Source organism: Lampris incognitus, chromosome 12 (genome assembly GCF_029633865.1).
Source record: "Lampris incognitus isolate fLamInc1 chromosome 12, fLamInc1.hap2, whole genome shotgun sequence".
Lineage (NCBI taxonomy): Eukaryota > Metazoa > Chordata > Actinopteri > Lampriformes > Lampridae > Lampris > Lampris incognitus.
The window spans coordinates 56,436,430-56,463,074 of record NC_079222.1 but is presented as its reverse complement, the minus strand read 5'-3'; the positions used below and the strand labels follow the sequence as shown (position 1 = coordinate 56,463,074).

Here is a 26,645-nt window from a genome sequence, read left to right as displayed (position 1 = left end):
CCGTGTTTGTAGGCAACAGAATAGGTTTTTACGCTACCCGGACACCCAATAATTGACAGGGTTAACATTCCTGGACTGTGCACACTAGTGCTGCACGATTTGGTGAACAAGTCATATTGCGATTATTGTGGACAACATTGCAATTTGTGATTGCAATATGCTAAAGAAATTATACACAGATAATACAAATTTATACATCCACAAATAATACAAATTGTACATACACAAATAATACAAATTATACATACACAAATAATACAAATGTATACATACACAATTAATACAAATTTTTACCTACACAATTAATATAAATTGTACATACACGAATAATACAAATTTATACTTACACAAATTATACAAACACAAATAATGAAAATTATACATACACAATTAATACAAATTTATACATACACAAGTACTACAGATTTATTCATACACAATTAATACAAATTTTACACACACAAACAATACAAACGTATACATACACAAATAATACAATTTTTTCGTGTTGCTGCGACATGTAGAGTTTCATGTTGCATGTTTTTCACAACACCTCTTTCTGCTCAGTGTCATTGAACTTGAATCCAAAATATTGCCATATAACAGAGGTCATGGTTTCAGTTCATCAGGTTTACCTACTGGGTAGTCATGTGACCGTAGACTGCACATGCTTCACTGCCTCAACAGAGACTGGTTGATCATCTCTTAATTATGGGTGTAGATATGCAGACTGCACACAAACACGTTCACATGCACATTTTATTATTTAATTAAATCACAGCCTTTTTTGGTTATATAATAGCACAGGCTGACATCGCAACTGCGATTGTCATGTTCCAGGAATCATGTATTGATGATGCCTGGTGAGCCTGGTGTCATGTTCATGCTGGAGGTATCCATCTGAGTCTCAGATAGCTGAACCAGTTCATGTGGACACAGCATTTAGTTGGAAAAATGTTCTATCATCATCATCATGACCTCTTCAGCCTCAGCTGACTGCAGGTATCCCCACCCTTATAAACAATACAGTTGTTTCATCATCATGTAAGTGACCTCTTCAGCCTCAGCTGACTGCAGGTATCCCCACCCTCATAAACAATACAGTTGTTTCATCATCATCATGTAAGTTACCTCTTCAGCCTGAGCTGACTGCAGGTATCCCCACCCTTATACACAATACAGTTGTTTCATCATCATCATCATGACCTCTTCAGCCTCAGCTGACTGCAGGTATCCCACCCTCATAAACAATACAGTTGTTTCATCGTCATCATCATGACCTCTTCAGCCTCAGCTGACTGCAGGTATCCTCACCCTTATAAACAATACAGTTGTTTCATCATCATCATCGTGACCTCTTCAGCCTCAGCTGACTGCAGGTATCCCACCCTCATAAACAATACAGTTGTTTCATCGTCATCATCATGACCTCTTCAGCATCAGCTGACTGCAGGTTTCCCCACCCTCATAAACAATACAGTTGTTTCATCATCATGTAAGTGACCTCTTCAGCCTGAGCTGACTGCAGGTATCCCCACCCTCATAAACAATACAGTTGTTTCATCATCATGTAAGTGACCTCTTCAGCATCAGCTGACTGCAGGTATCCCCACCCTCATAAACAATACAGTTGTTTCATTATCATGTAAGTGACCTCTTCAGCCTGACCTGACTGCAGGTATCCCCGGCCTCATAAACAATACAGTTGTTTCATCATCATCATCATGACCTCTTCAGCCTCAGCCGACTGCAGTTATCCCCACCCTTATAAACAATACAGTTGTTTCATCATCATGTAAGTGACCTCTTCAGCCTGAGCTGACTGCAGGTATCCCCACCCTCATAAACAATACAGTTGTTTCATTATCATGTAAGTGACCTCTTCAGCCTGAGCTGACTGCAGGTATCCCCACCCTCATAAACAATACAGTTGTTTCATCATCATCATCATGACCTCTTCAGCCTCAGCTGACTGCAGGTATCCCCACCCTTATAAACAATACAGTTGTTTCATCATCATCTAAGTGACCTCTTCAGCCTCAGCTGACTGCAGGTATCCCCACCCTTATAAACAATACAGTTGTTTCATCATCATCATCATGACCTCTTCAGCCTCAGCTGACTGCAGGTATCCCCACCCTTATAAACAATACAGTTGTTTCATTATCATGTAAGTGACCTCTTCAGCCTGAGCTGACTGCAGGTATCCCCACCCTCATAAACAATACAGTAGTTTCATCATCATCTAAGTGACCTCTTCAGCCTCAGTTGACTGCAGGTATCCCCACTCTTATAAACAATACAGTTGTTTCATCATCATCATCATGACCTCTTCAGCGTCAGCTGACTGCAGGTATCCCCACCCTTATAAACATACAGTTGTTTCATCATCATCATCATGACCTCTTCAGCCTCAGCTGACTGCAGGTATCCCCACCCTTATAAACAATACAGTTGTTTCATTATCATGTAAGTGACCTCTTCAGCCTGAGCTGACTGCAGGTATCCCCACCCTCATAAACAATACAGTTGTTTCATCATCATCTAAGTGACCTCTTCAGCCTCAGTTGACTGCAGGTATCCCCACTCTTATAAACAATACAGTTGTTTCATCATCATCATCATGACCTCTTCAGCCTCAGCTGACTGCAGGTATCCCCACCCTTATAAACAATACAGTTGTTTCATCATCATCATCATGACCTCTTCAGCCTCAGTTGACTGCAGGTATCCCCACCCTCATAAACATACAGTTGTTTCATCATCATCATCATGACCTCTTCAGCCTCAGCTGACTGCAGGTATCCCCACCCTTATAAACAATACAGTTGTTTCATCATCATCATCATGACCTCTTCAGCCTCAGCTGACTGCAGGTATCCTCACCCTTATAAACAATACAGTTGTTTCATCATCATCATCATCATGACCTCTTCAGCCTGAGCTGACTGCAGGTATCCCACCCTTATAAACAATACAGTTGTTTCATCATCATCATCGTGACCTCTTCAGCCTCAGCTGACTGCAGGTATCCCACCCTCATAAACAATACAGTTGTTTCATCGTCATCATCATGACCTCTTCAGCATCAGCTGACTGCAGGTATCCCCACCCTCATAAACAATACAGTTGTTTCATCATCATGTAAGTGACCTTTTCAGCCTGAGCTGACTGCAGGTATCCCCACCCTCATAAACAATACAGTTGTTTCATCGTCATCATCATGACCTCTTCAGCATCAGCTGACTGCAGGTATCCCCACCCTCATAAACAATACAGTTGTTTCATCATCATCATCTAAGTGACCTCTTCAGCCTCAGCTGACTGCAGGTATCCCCACCCTTATAAACAATACAGTTGTTACATCATCATGTAAGTGACCTCTTCAGCCTCAGCTGACTGCAGGTATCCCCACCCTCATAAACAATACAGTTGTTTGATCATCATCTAAGTGACCTCTTCAGCCTGAGCTGACTGCAGGTATCCCCACCCTTATAAACAATACAGTTGTTTCATCATCATTATCATGACCTCTTCAGGCTCAGCTGACTGCAGGTATCCCCACCCTTATACACAGTACAGTTGTTTCATCATCATCATCATGACCTCTTCAGGCTCAGCTGACTGCAGGTATCCCCACCCTTATACACAGTACAGTTGTTTCATCATCATCTAAGTGACCACTTCAGCCTCAGCTGACTGCAGGTATCCCCACCCTCATAAACAATACAGTTGTTTCATCATCATCTAAGTGACCTCTTCAGCCTCAGCTGAATGCAGGTATCCCCACCCTCGTACACAATACAGTTGTTCCATCATCATCATCACCATGACCTCTTGTGCCTCAACTGACTGCAGGTATCCCCACCCTTATACACAATACAGTTGTTTCATCATCATCATCATGACCTCTTCAGCCTCAGCTGACTGCAGGTATCCCACCCTCATAAACAATACAGTTGTTTCATCGTCATCATCATGACCTCTTCAGCATCAGCTGACTGCAGGTATCCCCACCCTCATAAACAATACAGTTGTTTCATCATCATGTAAGTGACCTCTTCAGCCTGAGCTGACTGCAGGTATCCCCACCCTCATAAACAATACAGTTGTTTCATCATCATCATCATGTAAGTGACCTCTTCAGCCTGAGCTGACTGCAGGTATCCCCACCCTCATAAACAATACAGTTGTTTCATCATCATCTAAGTGACCTCTTCAGCCTCAGTTGACTGCAGGTATCCCCACCCTTATAAACAATACAGTTGTTTCATCATCATCATCATCATGACCTCTTCAGCCTGAGCTGACTGCAGGTATCCCCACCCTTATAAACAATACAGTTGTTTCATCATCATGTAAGTGACCTCTTCAGCCTCAGCTGACTACAGGTATCCCCACCCTCATAAACAATACAGTAGTTTCATCATCATCATCATGACCTCTTCAGCCTCAGCTGACTGCAGGTATCCCCACCCTTATAAACAATACAGTTGTTTCATCATCATCTAAGTGACCTCTTCAGCCTCAGCTGACTGCAGGTATCCCCACCTTTATAAACAATACAGTTGTTTCATCATAATCTAAGTGACCTCTTCAGCCTCAGCTGAATGCAGGTATCCCCACCCTCACAAACAATACAGTTGTTTCATCATCATCGTCATCATGACCTCTTCAGCCTCAGCTGACTGCAGGTATCCCCACCCTTATAAACAATACAGTTGTTTCATCATCATGTAAGTGACCTCTTCAGCCTCAGCTGACTGCAGGTATCCTCACCCTTATAAACAATACATTTGTTTCATCATCATCTAAGTGACCTCTTCAGCCTCAGCTGACTGCAGGTATCCCCACCCTTATAAACAATACAGTTGTTTCATCATCATCATCATGACCTCTTCAGCCTCATCTGACTGCAGGTATCCCCACCCTTGTAAACAATACAGTTATTTCATTATCATGTAAGTGACCTCTTCAGCTTGAGCTGACTGCAGGTATCCCCACCCTCACAAACAATACAGTTGTTTCATCATCATCATCATCATGACCTCTTCAGCCTCAGCTGACTGCAGGTATCCCCACCCTTATAAACCATACAGTTGTTTCATCATCATCATCATGACCTCTTCAGTCTCAGCTGACTGCAGGTATCCCACCCTCATAAACAATACAGTTGTTTCATCATCATCATCATCATCATGACCTCTTCAGCCTGAGGTGACTGCAGGTATCCTCACCCTCATAGACAATACAGTTGTTTCATTATCATGTAAGTGACCTCTTCAGCCTGAGCTGACTGCAGGTATCCCCACCCTCATAAACAATACAGTTGTTTCATTATCATGTAAGTGACCTCTTCAGCCTGAGCTGACTGCAGGTATCCCCACCCTTATAAACAAAACAGTTGTTTTATCATCATCTAAGTGACCTCTTCAGCCTCAGCTGACTGCAGGTATCCCCACCCTTATAAACAATACAGTTGTTTCATCATCATCATCATGACCACTTCAGCCTCAGCTGACTGCAGGTATCCCCACCCTTATAAACAAAACAGTTGTTTCATTATCATGTAAGTGACCTCTTCAGCCTGAGATGACTGCAGGTATCCCCACCCTCATAAACAATACAGTTGTTTCATTATCATGTAAGTGACCTCTTCAGCCTGAGCTGACTGCAGGTATCCACACCCTCATAAACAATACAGTTGTTTCATCATCATCTAAGTGACCTCTTCAGCCTCAGCTGACTGCAGGTATCCTCACCCTTATAAACAATACAGTTGTTTCATCATCATCTAAGTGACCTCTTCAGCCTCAGCTGACTGCAGGTATCCTCACCCTCATAAACAATACAGTTGTTTCATCATCATCTAAGTGACCTCTTCAGCCTCAGCTGACTGCAGGTATCCTCACCCTCATAAACAATACAGTTGTTTCATCATCATCTAAGTGACCTCTTCAGCCTCAGCTGACTGCAGGTATCCCCACCCTTATAAACAATACAGTTGTTTCATCATCATCATCATGACCTCTTCAGCCTCATCTGACTGCAGGTATCCCCACCCTTATAAACAATACAGTTATTTCATTATCATGTAAGGGACCTCTTCAGCCTGAGCTGACTGCAGGTATCCCCACCCTCATAAACAATACAGTTGTTTCATCATCATCTAAGTGACCTCTTCAGCCTCAGTTGACTGCAGGTATCCCCACTCTTATAAACAATACAGTTGTTTCATCATAATCTAAGTGACCTCTTCAGCCTCAGCTGACTGCAGGTATCCCCACCCTTATAAACAATACAGTTGTTTCATCATCATCATCATGACCTCTTCAGCCTCAGCTGACTGCAGGTATCCCACCCTCATAAACAATACAGTTGTTTCATCATCATCATCATCATGACCTCTTCAGCCTCAGCTGACTGCAGGTATCCCCACCCTTATAAACAATACAGTTGTTTCATCATCATCATCATGACGTCTTCAGCCTCAGCTGACTGCAGGTATCCCCACCCTCATAAACAATACAGTTGTTTCATCATCATCTAAGTGACCGCTTCAGTCTCAGCTGACTGCAGGTATCCCCACCCTCATAAACAATACAGTTGTTTCATCATCATCATCATCATCATGTAAGTGACCTCTTCAGCCTCAGCTGACTGCAGGTATCCCCACCCTTATAAACAATACAGTTGTTTCATCATCATCATCATGACCTCTTCAGCCTCAGCTGACTGCAGGTATCCTCACCTTTATAAACAATACAGTTGTTTCATCATCATCATCATCATGACCTCTTCAGCCTGAGCTGACTGCAGGTATCCCCACCCTTATAAACAATACAGTTGTTTCATCATCATGTAAGTGACCTCTTCAGCCTCAGTTGACTGCAGGTATCCCCACCCTTATAAACAATACAGTTGTTTCATCATCATCATCATGACCTCTTCAGCCTCAGCTCACTGCAGGTATCCTCACCCTCATAAACAATACAGTTGTTTATGAGGGTGAGGATACCTGCAGTCAGCATCAGCTGACTGCAGGTATCCCCACCCTCATAAACAATACATTTGTTTCATCATCATGTAAGTGACCTCTTCAGCCTCAGCTGACTGCAGGTATCCCCACCCTCATAAACAATACAGTAGTTTCATCATCATCATCATGACCTCTTCAGCCTGAGCTGACTGCAGGTATCCCCACCCTTATAAACAATACAGTTGTTTCATCATCATGTAAGTGACCTCTTCAGCCTCAGCTGACTACAGGTATCCCCACCCTCATAAACAATACAGTTGTTTCATCATCATCATCATGACCTCTTCAGGCTCAGCTGACTGCAGGTATCCCCACCTTTATAAACAATACAGTTGTTTCATCATCATCATCATGACCTCTTCAGCCTCAGCTGACTGCATGTATCCCCACCTTCATAAACAATACAGTTGTTTCATCATCATCTAAGTGACCTCTTCAGCCTCAGCTGACTGCAGGTATCCCCACCCTTATACACAATACAGTTGTTTCATTATCATGTAAGTGACCTCTTCAGCCTGAGCTGACTGCAGGTATCCCCACCCTCATAAACAATACAGTTGTTTCATCATCATCATCATGACCTCTTCAGGCTCAGCTGACTGCAGGTATCCCCACCCTTATACACAGTACAGTTGTTTCATCATCATCTAAGTGAACTCTTCAGCCTCAGCTGACTGCAGGTATCCCCACCCTCATAAACAATACAGTTGTTTCATCATCATCTAAGTGACCTCTTCAGCCTCAGCTGAATGCAGGTATCCCCACCCTCATAAACAATACAGTTGTTTCATCATCATCAACATGACCTCTTCAGTCTCAGCTGACTGCAGGTATCCCCACCCTCATAAACAATACAGTTGTTTCATCATCATGTAAGTGACCTCTTCAGCCTCAGCTGACTACAGGTATCCCCATCCTCATAAACAATACATTAGTTTCATCATCATCATGTAAGTGACCTCTTCAGCCTCAGCTGACTGCAGGTATCCCCACCTTTATAAACAATACAGTTGTTTCATCATCATCATCATGACCTCTTCAGCCTCAGCTGACTGCAGGTATCCCCACCCTTGTAAACAATACAGTTGTTTCATTATCATGTAAGTGACCTCTTCAGCCTGAGCTGACTGCAGGTATCCCCACCCTCATAAACAATACAGTTGTTTCATCATCATCATCATGACCTCTTCAGGCTCAGCTGACTGCAGGTATCCCCACCCTTATAAACATACAGTTGTTTCATCATCATCATCATGACCTCTTCAGGCTCAGCTGACTGCAGGTATCCCCACCCTTATACACAGTACAGTTGTTTCATCATCATCTAAGTGACCTCTTCAGCCTCAGCTGACTGCAGGTATCCCCACCCTCATAAACAATACAGTTGTTTCATCATCATCTAAGTGACCTCTTCAGCCTCAGCTGACTGCAGGTATCCCCACCCTTATACACAGTACAGTTGTTTCATCATCATCATCATGACCTCTTCAGGCTCAGCTGACTGCAGGTATCCCCACCCTCATAAACAATACAGTTGTTTCATCATCATCTAAGTGACCTCTTCAGCCTCAGCTGACTGCAGGTATCCCCACCCTCATAAACAATACAGTTGTTTCATCATCATCATCATCATGACCTCTTCATCCTCAGCTGACTGCAGGTATCCCCACCCTCATAAACAATACAGTTGTTTCATCATCATCATCATGACCTCTTCAGCCTCAGCTGACTGCAGGTATTCCCACCCTCATAAACAATACAGTTGTTTCATCATCATGTAAGTGACCTCTTGTGCCTCAGCTGACTGCAGGTATCCTCACCCTTATACACAATACAGTTGTTTCATCATCATCATCATGACCTCTTGTGCCTCAGCTGACTGCAGGTATCCCACCCTCATAAACAGCACAGCCGCATAATGACTGAAACCGACACATTTATGACTCAACCAAAGCCAGCAACTGGTTTCATATGCAAATTGCTGTGACCATTATTTATTTAAAATGGCCACGTGTGCTATTCATAGAGGATTGAGGAATAGGTGCCATCACAGCATTGTAAAATGGCGACACTCTTAATGTACTGTTAACACCCCCCCCCCCCCCCCGTTCAGGGATCATTGTTCCCTCTTCACAACTATTGCAACTACCCCCAGTTCTCTGTGTGTAGTACACATGACCATTGTAACTCTAATGAATGGTTACTGCAGTTTGCATATAAAACCAATAGCTGGTACTGGTTGTGACGCAGCTGTGCCAGGAGCTCTGCAAGGAGGCTGCTGATGGAGTCAGGTCGTCTCTGATGGGGGCGGTATATGGCTGTATTCCACAAACAGCTACCCATATCTTAGTGCATAGTATCGCCCCTCAGGGACCCGGGGCCTTGGTGACCATACTGACTGTTAGCTTGTCTTGGCCTGGCCTCTTCTCTTCAGCAGCAACATCAGTACAACACTAGCACTAGCATCGAGACTTGGTTTAGTATTCCAGGCTTGGTTTGTTCTCAAAGTCGGCCAATCAGTGCTTTGGTAGTGTATGACCACAAAAATAGCATTTGACGACACCTGGAGCCCGAAGTGATCTGTTATTATTGAAATTAAAAAGTCGCCTCATGAAGCTTATATAGAAGACGTCTGCATCACTTCTCCACAGCAGCTTCTCCTCCAAACACATTTCTGATAAAGCTGTCAAGGTTTTTCCTGCATAGAGGAATTTTTGGCGCCCTCCGAAGAGGTTTTAGCAAAAATAGCAACAGGGATGCACTAGACAGGGTGCACTAGACAGGGGTGCACTAGACAGGAATGCACTAGACACTGGACAGGGGTGCACTTGACAGGGTGCACTAGACAGGGGTGCACTAGACACTAGACAGGGCTGCACTAGACACTAGACAGGGAAGCACTAGACAGGGCTGCACTAGACACTAGACAAGGATGCACTAGACAGGGGTGCACTAAACACTAGACAGGGATGCACTAGACACTAGACAGGGATGCACTAGACAGGGATGCACTAAACACTAGACAGGGATGCACTAGACAGGGATGCACTAGACACTAGACAGGGCTACACTAGACACTAGACAAGGATGCACTAGACAGGGGTGCACTAAACACTAGACAGGGATGCACTAGACACTAGACAAGGATGCACTAGACAGGAGTGCACTAAACAATAGACAGGGATGCACTAGACACTGGACAGGGATGCACTAGACAGGGATGCATTAAACACTAGACAGGGATGCACTAGACAGGGGTGCACTAGACACTAGACAGGGGTGCACTAGACACTAGACAGGGATGCACTAGACCGGGTTGCACTAGACAGGGCTGCACTAGACACTAGACAAGGATGCACTAGACAGGGGTGCACTAAACACTAGACAGGGATGCACTAGACACTAGACAAGGATGCACTAGACAGGGGTGCACTAAACACTAGACAGGGATGCACTAGACACTAGACAGGGATGCACTAGACAGGGGTGCACTAGACACTAGACAGGGATGCACTAGACTGGGTTGCACTAGACAGGGCTGCACTAGACACTAGACAAGGATGCACTAGACGGGTGCACTAAACACTAGACAGGGATGCACTAGACAGGGGTGCACTAGACACTAGACAAGGATGCACTAGACAGGGGTCCACTAAACACTAGACAGGGATGCACTAGACAGGGGTGCACTAGACACTAGACAGGGATGCACTAGACAGGGATGCACTAGACACTAGACAGGGGTGCACTAGACACTAGACAAGGATGCACTAGACAGGGGTGCACTTAACAGTAGACAGTGATGCACTAGACAGGGGTGCACTAGACACTAGACGGATGCACTAGACAGGGGTGCACTAGACACTAGACAGGGGTGCACTAGACACTAGACAGGGATGCACTAGACACTAGACAAGGATGCACTAGACAGGGGTGCACTAAACACTAGACAGGGATGCACTAGACACTAGACAGGGATGCACTAGACAGGGGTGCACTAGACACTAGACAGGGATGCACTAGACTGGGTTGCACTAGACAGGGCTGCACTAGACACTAGACAAGGATGCACTAGACAGGGGTGCACTAAACACTAGACAGGGATGCACTAGACAGGGGTGCACTAGACACTAGACAAGGATGCACTAGACAGGGGTCCACTAAACACTAGACAGGGATGCACTAGACAGGGGTGCACTAGACACTAGACAGGGATGCACTAGACAGGGATGCACTAAACACTAGACAGGGATGCACTAAACACTAGACAGGAGTGCAGTAGACACTAGACAGGGATGCACTAGACAGGGGTGCACTAGACACTAGACAGGGGTGCACTAGACACTAGACAAGGATGCACTAGACAGGGGTGCACTTAACACTAGACAGTGATGCACTAGACAGGGGTGCACTAGACACTAGACGGGTGCACTAGACAGGGGTGCACTAGACACTAGACAGGGGTGCACTAGACACTAGACAGGGATGCACTAGACACTAGACAAGGATGCACTAGACAGGGGTGCACTAGACACTAGACGGGTGCACTAGACAGGGGTGCACTAGACACTAGACAGGGATGCACTAGACACTAGACAAGGATGCACTAGACAGGGGTGCACTAAACACTAGACATGGATGCACTAGACACTAGACAGGGATGCACTAGACAGGGATGCACTTAACACTAGACAGGGATGCACTAAACACTAGACAGGGATGCACTAGACAGGAGTGCACTAGACACTAGACAGGGATGCACTAGACAGGGGTGCACTAGACACTAGACAGGGATGCACTAGACCGGGTTGCACTAGACAGGGCTGCACTAGACACTAGACAAGGATGCACTAGACAGTGGTGCACTAAACACTAGACAGGGATTCACTAGACAGGGGTGCGCTAGACACTAGACAAGGATGCACTAGACAGGGGTCCACTAAACACTAGACAGGGGTGCACTAGACACTAGACAAGGATGCACTAGACACTAGACAGGGGTGCACTAGACACTAGACAGGGGTGCACTAGACACTAGACAGGGATGCACTAGACACTAGATGGATGCACTAGACAGGGGTGCAGATCCTTATGGATCACAAAGTATGTGTGATTTCGACATGACTGCAATGTCACTGGGTGTCCCAAGCAGATTAGGACCAGGCTAGGAAGGAGAACATAAACCCACAGGAAATAACGATGAAGAAAGAAGAGTCTTCTTCAAATCACCAAGAAAACACGCATATTACAGCCCTTCTCCTAAAGCAGCCCACTAAACCTGGTAAACTCTACACAAACCTGGTAAACACTACACAATTAAACCTGATAAACTCTACACAACTGAAGCCCGGTGAACTCTACACAACTAAACCTGGTAAACGCTACACAATTAACCTTGTAAATTCTACACAACTGAAGCCTGGTAAACTACACAACTAAACTTGGTAAACACCACACAACTAACCCTGTTAAACTACAAAACTAAACCTGGTAAACTCTACACAACTGAAGCCTGATAAACTACACAAGTAAACCTGGTAAACTCTACACAACTAAATCTGATAAACTACACAATTAAAGCCCGGTAAACTACACAACTAAACCTAGTAAACTGCACAACTAAACCTGGTATACTCTACACAACTAAACCTGGTAAAGACTACACATCTAAACCTGAGTTTACATAATTAAACCTGGTAAACTCTATACAACTAAACTTGGTAAACGCTACACACATAAACCTGGTAAACACTACACAACTAAACCTGGTAAACTCTACACAACTAAACCTGGTAAACTCTATGAAACTAAATCTGAGTTTACACAACCAAACCTGGTAAACTCTATACAACTAAACCTGAGTTTACACAACTAAACCTGGTAAACGCTATGCAACTAATCCTGATAAACTCGACTCAACTAAGTCTGGTAAACTCTACACAATTAAACCTGGTAAACACTACACAACAAAACCTGAGTTTACACAACTAAACCTGGTAAACATTACACAATTAACCTGGCAAACTCTAAGCAACTAAATCTGGTAAGCTCTACACAACTAAACCTGAGTTTACACAACTAAACCTGGTAAACTCTACACAACTAAAACTGGTAAACCTACATAGCTAAACCTGGTAAACTACACAACTAAACCTGGTAAACTACACAACTAAACCTGGTAAACTCTATACAACTAAACCTGAGTTTACACAACTAAACCTAGTAAACTGCACAACTAAACCTGGTATACTCTACACAGCTAAATCTGGTAAACACTACACAACTAAACCTAGTAAACTGCACAACTAAACCTGGTATACTCTACACAACTAAATCTGGTAAAGACTACACATCTAAACCTGAGTTTACATCATTAAACCTGGTAAACACTACACAAATAAACCTGGTAAACGCTACACAACTAAACCTGGTAAGCACTACACAACTAAACCTGGTAAACTCTACACAACTAAACCTGGTAAACTCTATACAACTAAATCTGAGTTTACACAACCAAACCTGGTAAACTCTATACAACTAAACCTGAGTTTACACAACTAAACCTGGTAAACGCTATGCAACTAATCCTGATAAACTACTCAACTGAAGCCCGGTAAACTCTACACAACTAAATCTGGTAAACTCTACACTACTTTCGGCTGCTCCCGTTAGGGGTCGCCACAGCGGATCATCCGTAATTTATGATCCGCATATTTGATTTGGCAAAGATTTTATGCCGGATGCCCTTCCTGACGCAACCCTCCCCATTTGTCCGGGCTTGGGACCGGCACTAAGGATGCACTGGCTTGTGCATCCTCAGTGGCTGGGTTTAAACTCTACACAATTAAACCTGGTAAACACTACACAACTAAACCTGAGTTTACACAAGTAAACCTGGTAAACTCTACACAACTAAAACTGGTAAACCTACATAGCTAAACCTGGTAAACTACACAACTAAACCTGGTAAACTACACAACTAAACCTGGTAAACTCTATACAACTAAACCTGAGTTTACACAACTAAACCTGGTAAACTCTACACAACTGAAGCCTGATAAACTACACAAGTAAACCTGGTAAACTCTACACAACTAAACCTGGTAAACTACACAATTAAAGCCCGGTAAACCTACATAGCTAAACCTGGTAAACTACACAACTAAACCTGGTAAACTCTATACAATTAAACCTGGTAAACTCTACACAGTTAAACCTGGTAAACTCTACACAACTAAACCTGGTAAACACTACACAACTGAAGCCTGGTAAACACTACACAACTTGACATGATTTCCATTCAGTGAGCATGTCGCAACTCTGCCCAAGGGCATTTCACATTTCATGACTGGAAGTCACTGGGGTGGCAGATTACAAGATTCCCCTGAGATGCTTCACACTGAGTTCAAGGTTTGCGATACGCCACCAGAAATAACGTGAGGTCACTTATTTCATAGCCAGTCAACATGCCATACACCGGACTATGAAAGACACAACACTCGAAAGTGTAAAACAAAACAATGGAGAGCAAGACAGTACTCATCACTGCTGTCACTTGTCTGGGGATGTAGCATCACATACTGTGTATTACTGAATGTTGATTCTGAACTAATTGTTGTTTGAATGTGTGTGTGTGTGTGTATGGGTTTATTTAAAGCGTTTATCAGGCCAGGGCTACTGTTTCTCTGCCTCCTTACCCCCCATGTTGGCTGCTGCTGCCATAGAAGCCCTTGACATCATGGAAGAGGACCCAGGTGAGGAAATCCATGTGTATTTATTTATTTCTATCACTGAAGCTTTTACCCTCTCTAACTTTCTATCACTGAAGCTCCTACCCTCTCTAACTTTCTATCACTGAAGCTCCTACCCTCTCTAACTTTCTATCACCGAAGCCTCTACCCTCTCTAACTTTCTATCACTGAAGCTTCTACCCTCTCTAACTTTCTATCACTGAAGTTTCTACCCTCTCTAACTTTCTATCACCGAAGCCTCTACCCTCTCTAACTTTCTATCACCGAAGCCTCTACCCTCTCTAATGTTCTGTCACCGAGGCTTCTACCATGTCTAACTTTCTATCACTGAAGCCTCTACCCTGTCTAACCTTCTATCACTGAAGCCTCTACCCTGTCTAACTTTCTATCACTGAAGCCTCTACCCTGTCTAACTTTCTATCACTGAAGCCTCTACCCTGTCTAACTTTCTATCACTGAAGCCTCTACCCTGTCTAACTTTCTATCACTGAAGCCTCTACCCTGTCTAACCTTCTATCACTGAAGCTTCTACCCTCTGTAACTTTCTATCACTGAAGCTTCTGCCGTCTCTGACGTTCTGTCACTGAAGCCTCTACCCTGTCTAACTTTCTATCACTGAAGCTTCTGCCCTCTCTAACTTTCTATCACTGAAGCCTCTACCCTCTTTAACTTTCTACCACTGAAGCTTCTACCCTCTCCAACTTTGTGTCACTCACTTTCCATTTATTAGCAGCCAGGCCACTGTCCGATGCAAGAAACAACCATATGACCAATTTAAACTAAAAACCCCAGTTTCAGTGCTATGATGAAGGCAGAGTAAAACATCTGTTAGTATTAATAAGTAGCAGGTTGTGTTACTTACTGATCAAGTAAAAATAATGCCAACTGAAAGTCTCAAGTCCTCGTGCCCATCTGAGGTTCACTCTTCCTTTATCTCATCTTCTATCACTCGCCCTCTTTGCCTTCTCTGTCAGCTGGGTTGTTTTTCTCTTGCCGGGTAGTTCCAGCAGTTACTTCAGTTCTTACCCTGTCCGCCATTGCCCAGCCCGCTACTGGGTGGGTGATGCGCTTCCTGTGCCATAAATCAATTTGCTGGGAAAGATCATGCCCGGTAGCAGACAGGCATGCAGAGTGAAGGCGAGGCTTTTGGAGAACCAGTCTAAAAACCGATGATGTCATTATTCTATAGCCATTACACTGTGCAGTCGTTTACTTCATAATGATACGGTAAAGCAAAAAAGTTGTCTGCTTCCACTTTAATGAAAAAAGTTCAGCCTCATCAGCTATGTGAAAAGTAACTGCTCCCCTAACTGAATAACTGGTTGCAGCACCTTTCACAGCAGTAACTGCAACCAAACACTTCCTGTTGTTAAATATCCATCTTTCACATTACTGCATAGGAATGTTAGCCCCTTAACTCTTCTTTTCAGAACTGCCTTAATTCAGACACACTGGTAGGACATGGACTGCTTGTTTCAGTTCCTGCCACAGCTTCTGTGCTGGCTTCAAGTCAGGACTCTGATCAAGCCACTAAGAGACCCTGATTGTTTTCAGCCATTCACATGTGGACTTGTGTTGTGTTGTGGATTATTGTACTGCTACATTACCCACTCATGCTGCAGCTTCATCTCAGTGGTCACATCTTACATCTGATGTGAACACTGGGGCTATTGTGAAACGGGGGCAACAGTGAATTCACCTTCTCCGTAAAGTAAATTCATTTCTGTCAGTCCTGTCGTCCTCAGACGACTCTCAATAAAAGATCGATAAAAGTGACATAGTTTGTCTTTTACCTGCTGATTTCACAGCCTCACGGTAAAAGACAGAAATAGCTCAACAGCATTGTTAACATCTGTTCTAACATCACCGGAGTGAAACAAAGACATCTGAATTATTTTTGTAACCAACAAATCCTCCAGAAAGCAGCAAGTCTTGTGGCTTCTTCTGGACATCAGGACACGTTACAGCAAGTGAATGTTCACTGCTGCCACCAGGGCATCGTTATGTTTTACCTGCTTGTAAAAGTAACCCTTATTCTAAATCACTCATATACCTGTTGCAACTCCATTATCAAATGCTCCATCGTGGTTTTATCAGATTGTTTTATTGTCTTTATTAAGTTAATCTTGTTGTGTTTCTTATTGTGTACTTTCATAGATTTTACAGATTTGGTTCCACATTCAGCTCCCTGAGGAACAAGAGAGTGCAGGCAGGGTGGAGTAGGTGGAGAAGAGTGTCAGGAGTGATTTGTGACAGAAGGTTACCAGCAAGAGTTAAAGGGAAGGTTTACAAGATGGTTGTGAGACCAGCTATGTTATATAGTTTGGAGACAGTGGCACTGATGAAAAGACAGGAGGTGGAGGTGGCAGAGTTGAAGATTTTAATTGGGAGTGATGAAGAAGGACAGGGTTAGGAACGAGTATATTAGAGGGACAGCTCAGGTTGGACGGATTGGAGACAAAGCAAGAGAGACAAGATTGAGATGGTTTGAATGTGTGGAGGAGAAATACTGGGTGTATTGGGAGAAGGATGCTGAATATGGAGCTGCCAGGGAAGAGGAGAAGAGGAAGGCCAAAGAGGAGTTTTATGGCTGTGGTGAGGGAGGACATGCAGGTGGCTAGTGTGACAGAGGAAGATGCAGAGGACAGGAAGAAATGGAAACGAATGATCTGCTGTGGCGCCCCCTAACGGGATTAGCCGAAAGTAGTAGTAATAGTAGTAATAGTGGTAGTAGTATTAGTAGTAATTGTGTACTTTTATAGATTTTATAGATTTTATTCCACATTCAGCTCCCTGGGGTGTTATTATTTATTGTTTGTGTTATTTGTTTGTTTGCATTCTACTGTGTTTTGTGTTGACAAACTTCTCCAAACAAATGACCCATAGCGGGATTAATAAAGTTGTTTGTTTTGTATTGTATTGTATTGTGTTGTATGAAAGACAGATGAGCAGACATTCTGCTTGAGAAGTTTGGTAAAGAGCAGAATTACTGGTTCCTTCAGTAATGGCGAGTTGTGCAGGTCACGAGGCAGGACAGCATCCCCACACCATCACACCTCCACCACCATGTGTGACTGGTGGTGTGATATTCTTACTGAGAAATACTGTCTTTGCTTCATGCCAGACATAATGGGACCCATGGTGCCCAGACGGTTCAACGTTGACTCGTCTTTATGCTGACAACATGGGTCCAATTGTGTCCACAAGGTTCCAGCCTCACAGCTCATCAGAGGGAGTATGTCACTCGTGGCAAGGTTCAACGGGACTGGCTGTGTTCAGTTAGCTGAACCTCACTATCAGTTACATTTGGTTAATTGGTTGATTGAGTAACTAAGGGGGCAATTATTTTTTCACACAAGGTCAGTTGGTGTTAGATACCTTAAATACAAACCCCAATTCCAATGAAGTTGGGACGTTGTGTAAAATGTGAATAAAAACAGAATACAATGATTTGCAAATCCTTTTCGACCTATATTCAATTGAATACACTACAAAGACAAGATATCTAATGTTCAAACTGATAAACTCTATTGTTTTTGCAAATATTCACTCATTTTGAATTTGATGCCTGCAACACGTTCCAAAGAAGCTGGGACAGGGGCAACAAAAGACTGGGAAAGCTGAGGAATGCTCAAAAAACACCTGTCTGGAACATTCCACAGGTGAACAGGTTAACTGGAAACAGGGGAGTGTCATGATTGGGTATAAAAGGAGCATCCCCGAAAGGCTCAGTCGTTCACAAGCAAGGATGGGGCGAGGTTCACAACTTTGTGAACAACTGCGTGAGCAAATAGTCCAACAGTTTAAGAACAACGTTTCTCAACGTACAACTGCAAGGAATTTAGGGATTTCCTCATCTGCAGTCCATAATATCATCACAAGATTCAGAGTATCTGGAGAAATCTCTGCACGTAAGCGGCAAGGCCCAAAACCACCATTGAATGCCCGTGACCTTCGACCCCTCAGGCGGCCCTGCATTAAAAACCGACATCATTGTGTAAAGGACATGACCACGTGGGCTCAGGAACACTTGGGAAAACCATCGTCAGTTAACACAGTTGGTCGCTACATCTACAAGTGCAAGTTAAAACTCTCCCATGCAAAGCGAAAGCCAGATATCAACAACAGCCAGAAACGCCGCTGGCTTCTCTGGCCCGAGCTCATCTGAGATGGACTGATGCAAAGTGGAAAAGTGTGCTGCGGTCTGACGAGTCCACATTTCACATTGTTTTTGGAAATCATGGACGTCGTGTCCTCTGGGCTAAAGAGGAAAAGGACCATCCAGATTGTTATCAGCCCAAAGCTCAAAAGCCAGCATCTGTGATGGTATGGGGGGTGTTAGTGCCCATGGCATCATGGGTAACTTGCACATCTGTGAAGGCACCATTAATGCTGAAAGGTCCATACAGGTTTTGGAGCAACATATGTTGCCATCCAAGCGACGTCTTTCAGGGACGTCCCTGCTTATTTCAGCAAGACAATGCCAAGCCACATTCTGCACATGTTCCAACAGCGTGGCTTCGTAGTAAAAGAGTGCAGGTACTGGACTGGACTGCCTGCAGTCCAGAACCTGTCTCCCATTGAACATGTGTGGTGCATTATGAAGCGCACAATACGACAACGGAGACCCCGGACTGTTGAGCAACTGAAGTCGCACATCAAGCAAGAATGGGAAAGAATTCCACCTACAAAGCTTCAACAATTAGTGTCCTCAGTTCCCAAACGCTTATTGAGTGTTGTTAAAAGGAAAGGTGATGCAACACAGTGGTGAACATGCCCCTGTCCCAGCTTCTTTGGAACGTGTTGCAGGCGACAAATTCAAAATGAGTGAATATTTGCAAAAAAAAAACAATAAAGTTTATCAGTTCGAACATTAAATATCGTGTCTTTGCAGTGTATTCAACTGAATATACAGTGCTGCTTGAAAGTATGTGAACCCCTTGAGCAGTTTAGATGTTTCTGTTGTTTTATCATGATTTTCTTATTTTATTGTCACCAGTTTTTATGTATGAAATGTCAGATATATGTTTATCAATTGCATGTACTCGTTTAGTGGGAGTTGTTTAAGTAGCCCAAAAACTACATGAAACATGGAATTAATGTATGTGCAAAAGTAAGTGAACCCCCAGCTGCATTGGTTAAGTCAAGCAGGTAACAGACTCGGGTGAAACACATTTGGGTGCTTAATTAATCATTTAAGCAGACCAATGAAATGAGACATCCTTGGGAAAGGGTTTGGCCTGCACTAATTAAAAGAGAGAGGAAACCAACCAAACCACTGTGGTCCCATACAAATCAACAATGCCGAGAGCAAAGGAGATATCCGAGGACATGAAGAAGAGGGTAGTGACAGCCCATCAGTCTGGGGAGGGATATAAGACCATCTCCAAAAGATTCCAGCTCCATCCATCCACTGGAAGACAAATAATTTACAAATGGAGGGCCTTCAACATGACAGCAACTCTGCCTAGAAGTGGACGCCCATCAAAACTATCACCCAGAAGCACCAGAAAAATAATAAATCAGGTAAAGGCCAACCCACACATCACCTCTAGAGAGTTGCAGACCTCTCTGGTAGCATCTGGGACAAATGTGCATGCGTCTACAATCAGACGAAAATTGAATAGCCATGACATTCATGGGAGGGTTGCTAGAAGGAAGCCTCTGCTCTCAAAAAAGAACAAAGTTGCCCATTTCAACTTTGCCAGAGAGCACTTGGACAAACCAGAGGCCTTCTGGAAGTCCATTCTCTGGACAGACAAGTCCAAAATAGAATTATTTGGTCATAATCAAAACCAACATGTTTGGAGAAAAGCCAACACTGCATATGAAGAAAAGAACCTCCTCCCAACAGTGAAGCATGGTGGTGGAAATGTGAAGGTCTGGGGCTGCTTTTCTGCTTCTGGACCTGGACGACTCCATATTATCCAAGGAACCATGAATTCTCCAGCATATCAACAAATTCTTGACCAGAATCTCCTGCCATCAGTCAGGGAGTTGAAGCTGGGACGAAAATGGATTATGCAACAAGACAATGACCCAAAGTATTCCAGCAAAACTACAAAGGAATGGCTTCAGAGAAAGAGGATTCGTACTCTGGATTGGCCCAGTCAAAGTCCGGATCTTAATCCAATTGGAATGTTGTGGCGAGACCTGAAGAAGTTGGTACATACCAGATGTCCCTCCAACCTCTCTCAACTGGCTGAGTTCTGGAAGGAGGAGTGGGCAAAAATCCCCATAAGCAGATGCGAGAGACTGGTTAGTGGTTACAGAAGACATTTGGTTGAAGTAATGGCTGCAAAAGGAAGAGCCACAAGCTACTAATACAAGGGTTCACATACTTTTGCACATGTTAAATGTTCAGTTTTTGTGAAATAAACCACCTTTGTTGAATTAAATAATGAAAATATATCTCTTTTTGTGTGTGTGTCCATTATTTGGAAGGTGTGCTTTACAAATTGGGATTTGGATGTATGTGTAATAAGCTTATTTTGATGTTTTTTACAAAAACAGTGACCATGTCTGGATGGTTCACAAACTTTCAAGCAGCGCTGTAGGTGGAAAAGGATTTGCAAATCATGCTATTGTGGCAGGATGAGGAAAAACACAGGGACGAAGGCGAGTTTGAACTTTATTCCTCAGCTCCAAAACCAAACTGAAACAGGAACAACCTTGCACCAGAGAGCCCGGGAACGTAAACCACGCCCCCAGCCCACACAGCCCTGCTGGGTGAGAGGCATAGCCCCTAGTGTCCGCCAAACAGCCTCCCCCCGAACACCCAGAAGGGACTCCTGGAAAGAAAATTAGTGTCTCACTGGAGGCTTAAGCAGCCTGCCATAACGGCTGCGCCGTCCCTCAGCCAAAACAGCAGGTGAAACACAGTCCAAAGTCGGCTGAGAAGCAGAACGCTGAACCTGTGAAGACACTGCCGGGGTCCTGGAAGGAGGGCGACCCCGACGGGAAACCTGGGCCGGAAACACAACTTCGCCTGCCACCCTGTGCGCCGGTTTAAGCCTATCAAGCGTGACACGCTCCCTACGCCCACCCATATCCAGCACAAAACCCTTGGGACCCGTCTCCAGAACCCGAAATGGGCAATCGTATGGGGGTTGGAGGGGCGAGTGGTGAGCATCATGCCGTACAAAAACAAAATGAGCCGACATGAGCTCCCCAGGCACGAACGACCGCGGAAAACAGTGGTGAACGGGGCCTGGAACCCAAGTGCTGTGTATCTGCACACCCAAGCATCGCGTAAGTGCCGACCAGAGCTCTGACACGAACTGGGGGCCCCTGTCTGAGGTGATATCTGACGGGAGTGCCGAAACGGGCGACCCAGGAGGAAAGAAACGCGCGTGCAACGTCCGAGGATGTTGTGGAGGACAGAGGGACAGCCTCTGGCCACCTGGAGGTCCGATCTACCATTGTGAGCAGGTGCGTAAAACCCTGTGAAGAAGGTAGAGGGCCCACCAGGTCCACATGCACGTGGTTGAAACCTCTGGCTGGGATCGGAAACGGTTCGAGGGCCGACTTAGTGTGCTGGTGGACCTTAGCGTGCTGGCACGCCACACATGCAGCCGCCCACCCCTTGACATCCTTGCGGTGGCCAAGCCAGACGAACTTGGAACCGACCAACTTCACTGACACCCGAACTCCAGGGTGCGAGAAGGAGTGGATCGATTCGAAAACTCGACGGCGCCAGGCCACTGGAACAACGGGGCGGTGACAGCCGGTGGAGACATCGCAGAGGAGGGCAGGACTGCCTTCCTGCATCACAGCATCCTCTAGCTTGAGGCTGGTACGTGTTGACCTAAGGGCAAGGACGTCCGGGTCACTGGGCTGGTCGGCAGCCATAGCGGAGAAATCCACACCGAGGTGCACAGGACACACAAGCACACGCGACAGACAATCAGCAACAGGGTTGGACTTCCCGGCCACATGCTGAATGTCCGTTGTGAACTCGGAGATGGCAGCCAGGTGGCGCTGCTGACGAGCAGACCATGGCTCAGTCACCTTGGACATGGCGAAAGTCAGCGGTTTATGATCCACATAAGCCGTGAAGGAGCGACCCTCCAGCAGGAAACGGAAATGATGGGTTGCAAGGTGCAGTGCCAGCAACTCCCGGTCAAAAACGCTGTACTTGCGCTCGCTATCTCGCAGTTTGCGGCTAAAAAATGCGAGTGGCTGCCTCGCATTCGCCACACGCTGTTCAACCACAGCCCCCACGGCTATGTCAGACGCATCGGTTGTTAAAGCTATGGACGCCGTGGGTGTGGGATGGGCGAGGAGGGCAGCGTTAGCCAGGGCGCACTTAGCTCCGTCAAAGGCCTGGACCTGTTCGGGAGTCCAGTCGACAGGGTTGTTAGCCTTCTTAAGCCGCAGGGCTTCGTAAAGTGGCTGAAGGAGGTGGGCAGCGCGAGGGAGGAAACGGTTATAGAAATTCACCATTCCCAAGAATTCCTGCAATGTCTTAACAGAGACTGGGCGGGGAAATTCCGCCACCGCTTGCACCTTAGAAGGCAACGGGACCGCGCCGTGCGGCGAAATGCGGTGACCCAAGAAGTCAATCACCGGCAGTCCAAACTGACACTTGGCCGGGTTGACTATCAGGCCGTGTTCGTCCAGACGACGGAAAACCTGTTTCAGGTGCACCAGGTGCTCGTCAGCTGACGGACTGGCCACTAATATGTCGTCGAGATAAACGAACACGAAATCAAGGTCACGCAACACCGAGTCCATCAGCCTCTGAAAGGTTTGCGCTGCCCCCTTCAAGCCAAAAGGCATGCGCATGAAGCCCAAATGGGGTGATCACTGCGGTCTGGGGCACGTCCTCTGCGCGCACGGGAACCTGATGATAGCCGCGCACCAGGTCCACCTTAGAGAAAATAGTGGTACCTGCCAGGCGTATGGAAAAGTCCTGTATGTGTGGGATGGGATAGCGGACATTGGCGGTGACGTTGTTCAGGCGGCGAAAGTCACCGCAAGGCCGCAACGACCCATCCGCCTTGGGCACCATGTGAAGCGGCGAGGCCCACGGGCTGTTGGAACGCCTCACTATACCCAGACGCTCCATGATGGCGAACTCCTCCTTAGCTGGAGCCCATTTTATCGTGTTGAGGCGCCGCGCGCGCACAAAAACTGGCGGTCCCAGAGTGGGACTGAAATGTTCTACCCCGTGTTTAGTAACCGCGGTGGAAAAGGCAGGCGTAGTCACCGATGGAGAAACCGCCAGCAAACGCTGAAAAACATCCCCTAATGCTAAAAAGTTAGCGTGTGTTAACGGCCCGGCTCCCCCAGTCTTGCACGGAACAGTGGCGAAAGACACAGCATCAATTAAACGGCGGTTTGCAACATCAACCAGCAGACCATTAGCACACAGAAAATCCGCGTCGATAATAGGAACAGTAATGGCGGCCACTACAAAGTCCCACTCAAAATGGCGTCCGTGGAAGCAAACAGTCACCAACCTTGTGCCAAACGTCGCAATGGACGAACCGTTAGCGGCACTTAACTGTGGGCTGCCGCCTTCGGCCGACCTGTCTGTCTTAGCAGGAAGGGAGTAGGCTCTTTTGCGAACCGGAGTCCACCAGAAACCGTCTTCCTGACATTGAGTCCGTAATGAAGAGCAGCTCACTACTTCCGCCAGCGCCCACAGCTGCTACTGAGCGCTGGCCCTGGAGTTTCCCGCCGCCTCAAACGTGCACGGAGGGCGCCTCGCCTTGCTGCCGAACCGGTGGTGGAAAAAAACAGAGGCTGCTCCCGCGCCGTCAGCAGCACCCGATCGGCCTCCTCAGCCAAACCTCAGCCAGTCACCAGCGGCCAGACACGGGGAGTTAGCCAAAGCCGCGCGCACAGGAGACGGGAGCTGGCGCAGGAAAACGTGCGGGAAAAGGAACCCACCTTCGTCCGAGCCTAGCAGCGACAGCATATTGTCCATGAGATCCACAGCCGTCCCGTCTCCCAAACCGGATAGGGAAAGGATTCTATCTGCCCTCTCTGCGGCAGATAGGCTGTACCTCCGGAGCAGAAGATGTTTGAGGGCGACGTATTTACCGTGTTGCGGAGGGGCGCGCAACAGCTGCATGGCCCGGCGTGTGGACTGTTGGTCCAGCGCAGCGACGACCAGATAGTATCTGGAGTCGTCCGCGGAGATTCCACGCAGGTGGAACAGCGCCTCGACATGCTGGAACCACGAAGCCGGGTCGCTCTGCCAGAACTCTGGGAGTTTCACAGCCGCGGCGAGAACGGCCGGCTGTGAGAGTTGGGGCGGTGTGGTCGAAGTGGATTCACACTCCTCTTCTGCTCCAAACATGTTCAACTCGGGGTCACCAATGTGGCAGGATGAGGAAAAACACAGGAGACGAAGGCGAATTTGAACTTTATTCCTCAGCTCCAAAACCAAACTACAACAGGAACAACCCTGCACCAGAGAGCCCGGGAACGTAAACCACGCCCCCAGCTCACAGCCCTGCTGGGTGAGAGGCATAGCCCCTAGTGTCCGCCACAGTATGCTGTTTTTATTTACGTTTTACACACGTCCCAACTTCATTGGAATTGGGGTTTGTAAATGAAATTATAAAAACTGTATTGTTGTGTTAACTCGTGTTCTCTTTGTCTAAAGATCTGAAACCCTTCAGTGTGAAAATATGCAATAATAGAGGAAGTCAGCAAGGGGTCAAATACTTCTTCACGAGACTGTAGCTCAGTTCAGGCCATTAAATTCAGTCCAACAGGTTTCAGGACAGAAGACTGGTATTTTAGTCATGTACCAGACAGTAAAGACTGGAGAAATTCCTTATGATTGTTGGACAAATGTCCTGTATTGTACTTTTCAACCTATGCTAAAGGCTAATTTTGAAAAATAGCAGGCGCATCTGTTGGGACGGGTGGGGGCAGAAATATTTGCTTGATCAGAAATTACTAGTTCTATGGCTGGAATGCCACAATGTGAGCTGTGTCAACACAGGAAAACGTAAGATGGAGTTAAACTGGAAAGAGTTGTTTCCTGAGGAGAAGAAAACCTGTGGGCTAGCTGAACGCAAAGGTTAAATACTTCAAAAAGTTCCATTAGTAGAGTATCAGCAAACAATATCTCTAAGAGATTTCAGGAATTTGCAGTAGATGCCTTTTAAATTGCTAATAAGTAAGTTTCTTACATAAGCAGCTGGGGGACGTTGTTTGAGTTGAATGAACATTTAGAAGTTGAACAATATGGGGTAGTACAAAAGGGAGATAGCACATTTTAAAGAATGTTCAAATGAAGGAAATACAACTTTTTTTTGTTTTGTTTTTTGGATTTTTTTCCCTGTTTTTTCCCCCAATTTTACTCCCCCAATTACCCCGCTCTCCCAAGCCGTCCTGTTTGCTGCTCCACCCCCTCTGCTGATCCGGGGAGGGCTACAGACTACCACATGCCTCCTCCGATACATGTGGAGTCACCAGCCACTTCTTTTCACCTGACAGTGAGGAGTTTCACCAGGGAGATGTAGCGTATGGGAGGATCACGCTGTTCCCCCCAGTTCCCCCTCCCCCCCAAACAGACACCCCAACCGACCAGAGGAGGCTCTAGTGCAGCGACCAGGACACGTACCCACATCCGGCTTCCCACTCGCAAACACGGCAAATTGTGTCTGTAGGGATGCCCGACCAAGCTGGAGGTAACACGGGGATTCGAACCGGCGATCCCCGTGTTGGTAGTCAACAAAATAGACCGCTATGCTACCCGGGCGCCTGAAAGAAATAAAACTTAAATATTTCAAAGGCTTAAACGATAATAAAAAGTAAAAAAATAAAAGCACAATATGTCCTAAAAGTAGCGTGGAACTTCGGAGTTCTTAGCCGAATGGTGTGTGGTTAGT

At 45.7% G+C, this 26,645-nt stretch overlaps 1 protein-coding gene across 1 annotated transcript in view; it reads left to right on the top strand.

Annotated features, from left to right (window-relative positions):
* sptlc1 (serine palmitoyltransferase, long chain base subunit 1) overlaps positions 1–26,645 on the top strand; it is a 113,422-nt gene that overhangs the window by 77,378 nt on the left and 9,399 nt on the right. Inside the window, exon 11 of the mRNA XM_056290742.1 lies at positions 14,697–14,793. Within this exon, the coding sequence (XP_056146717.1) occupies positions 14,697–14,793 (97 nt within the window). The remainder of the gene's footprint in view (positions 1–14,696; positions 14,794–26,645) is intronic.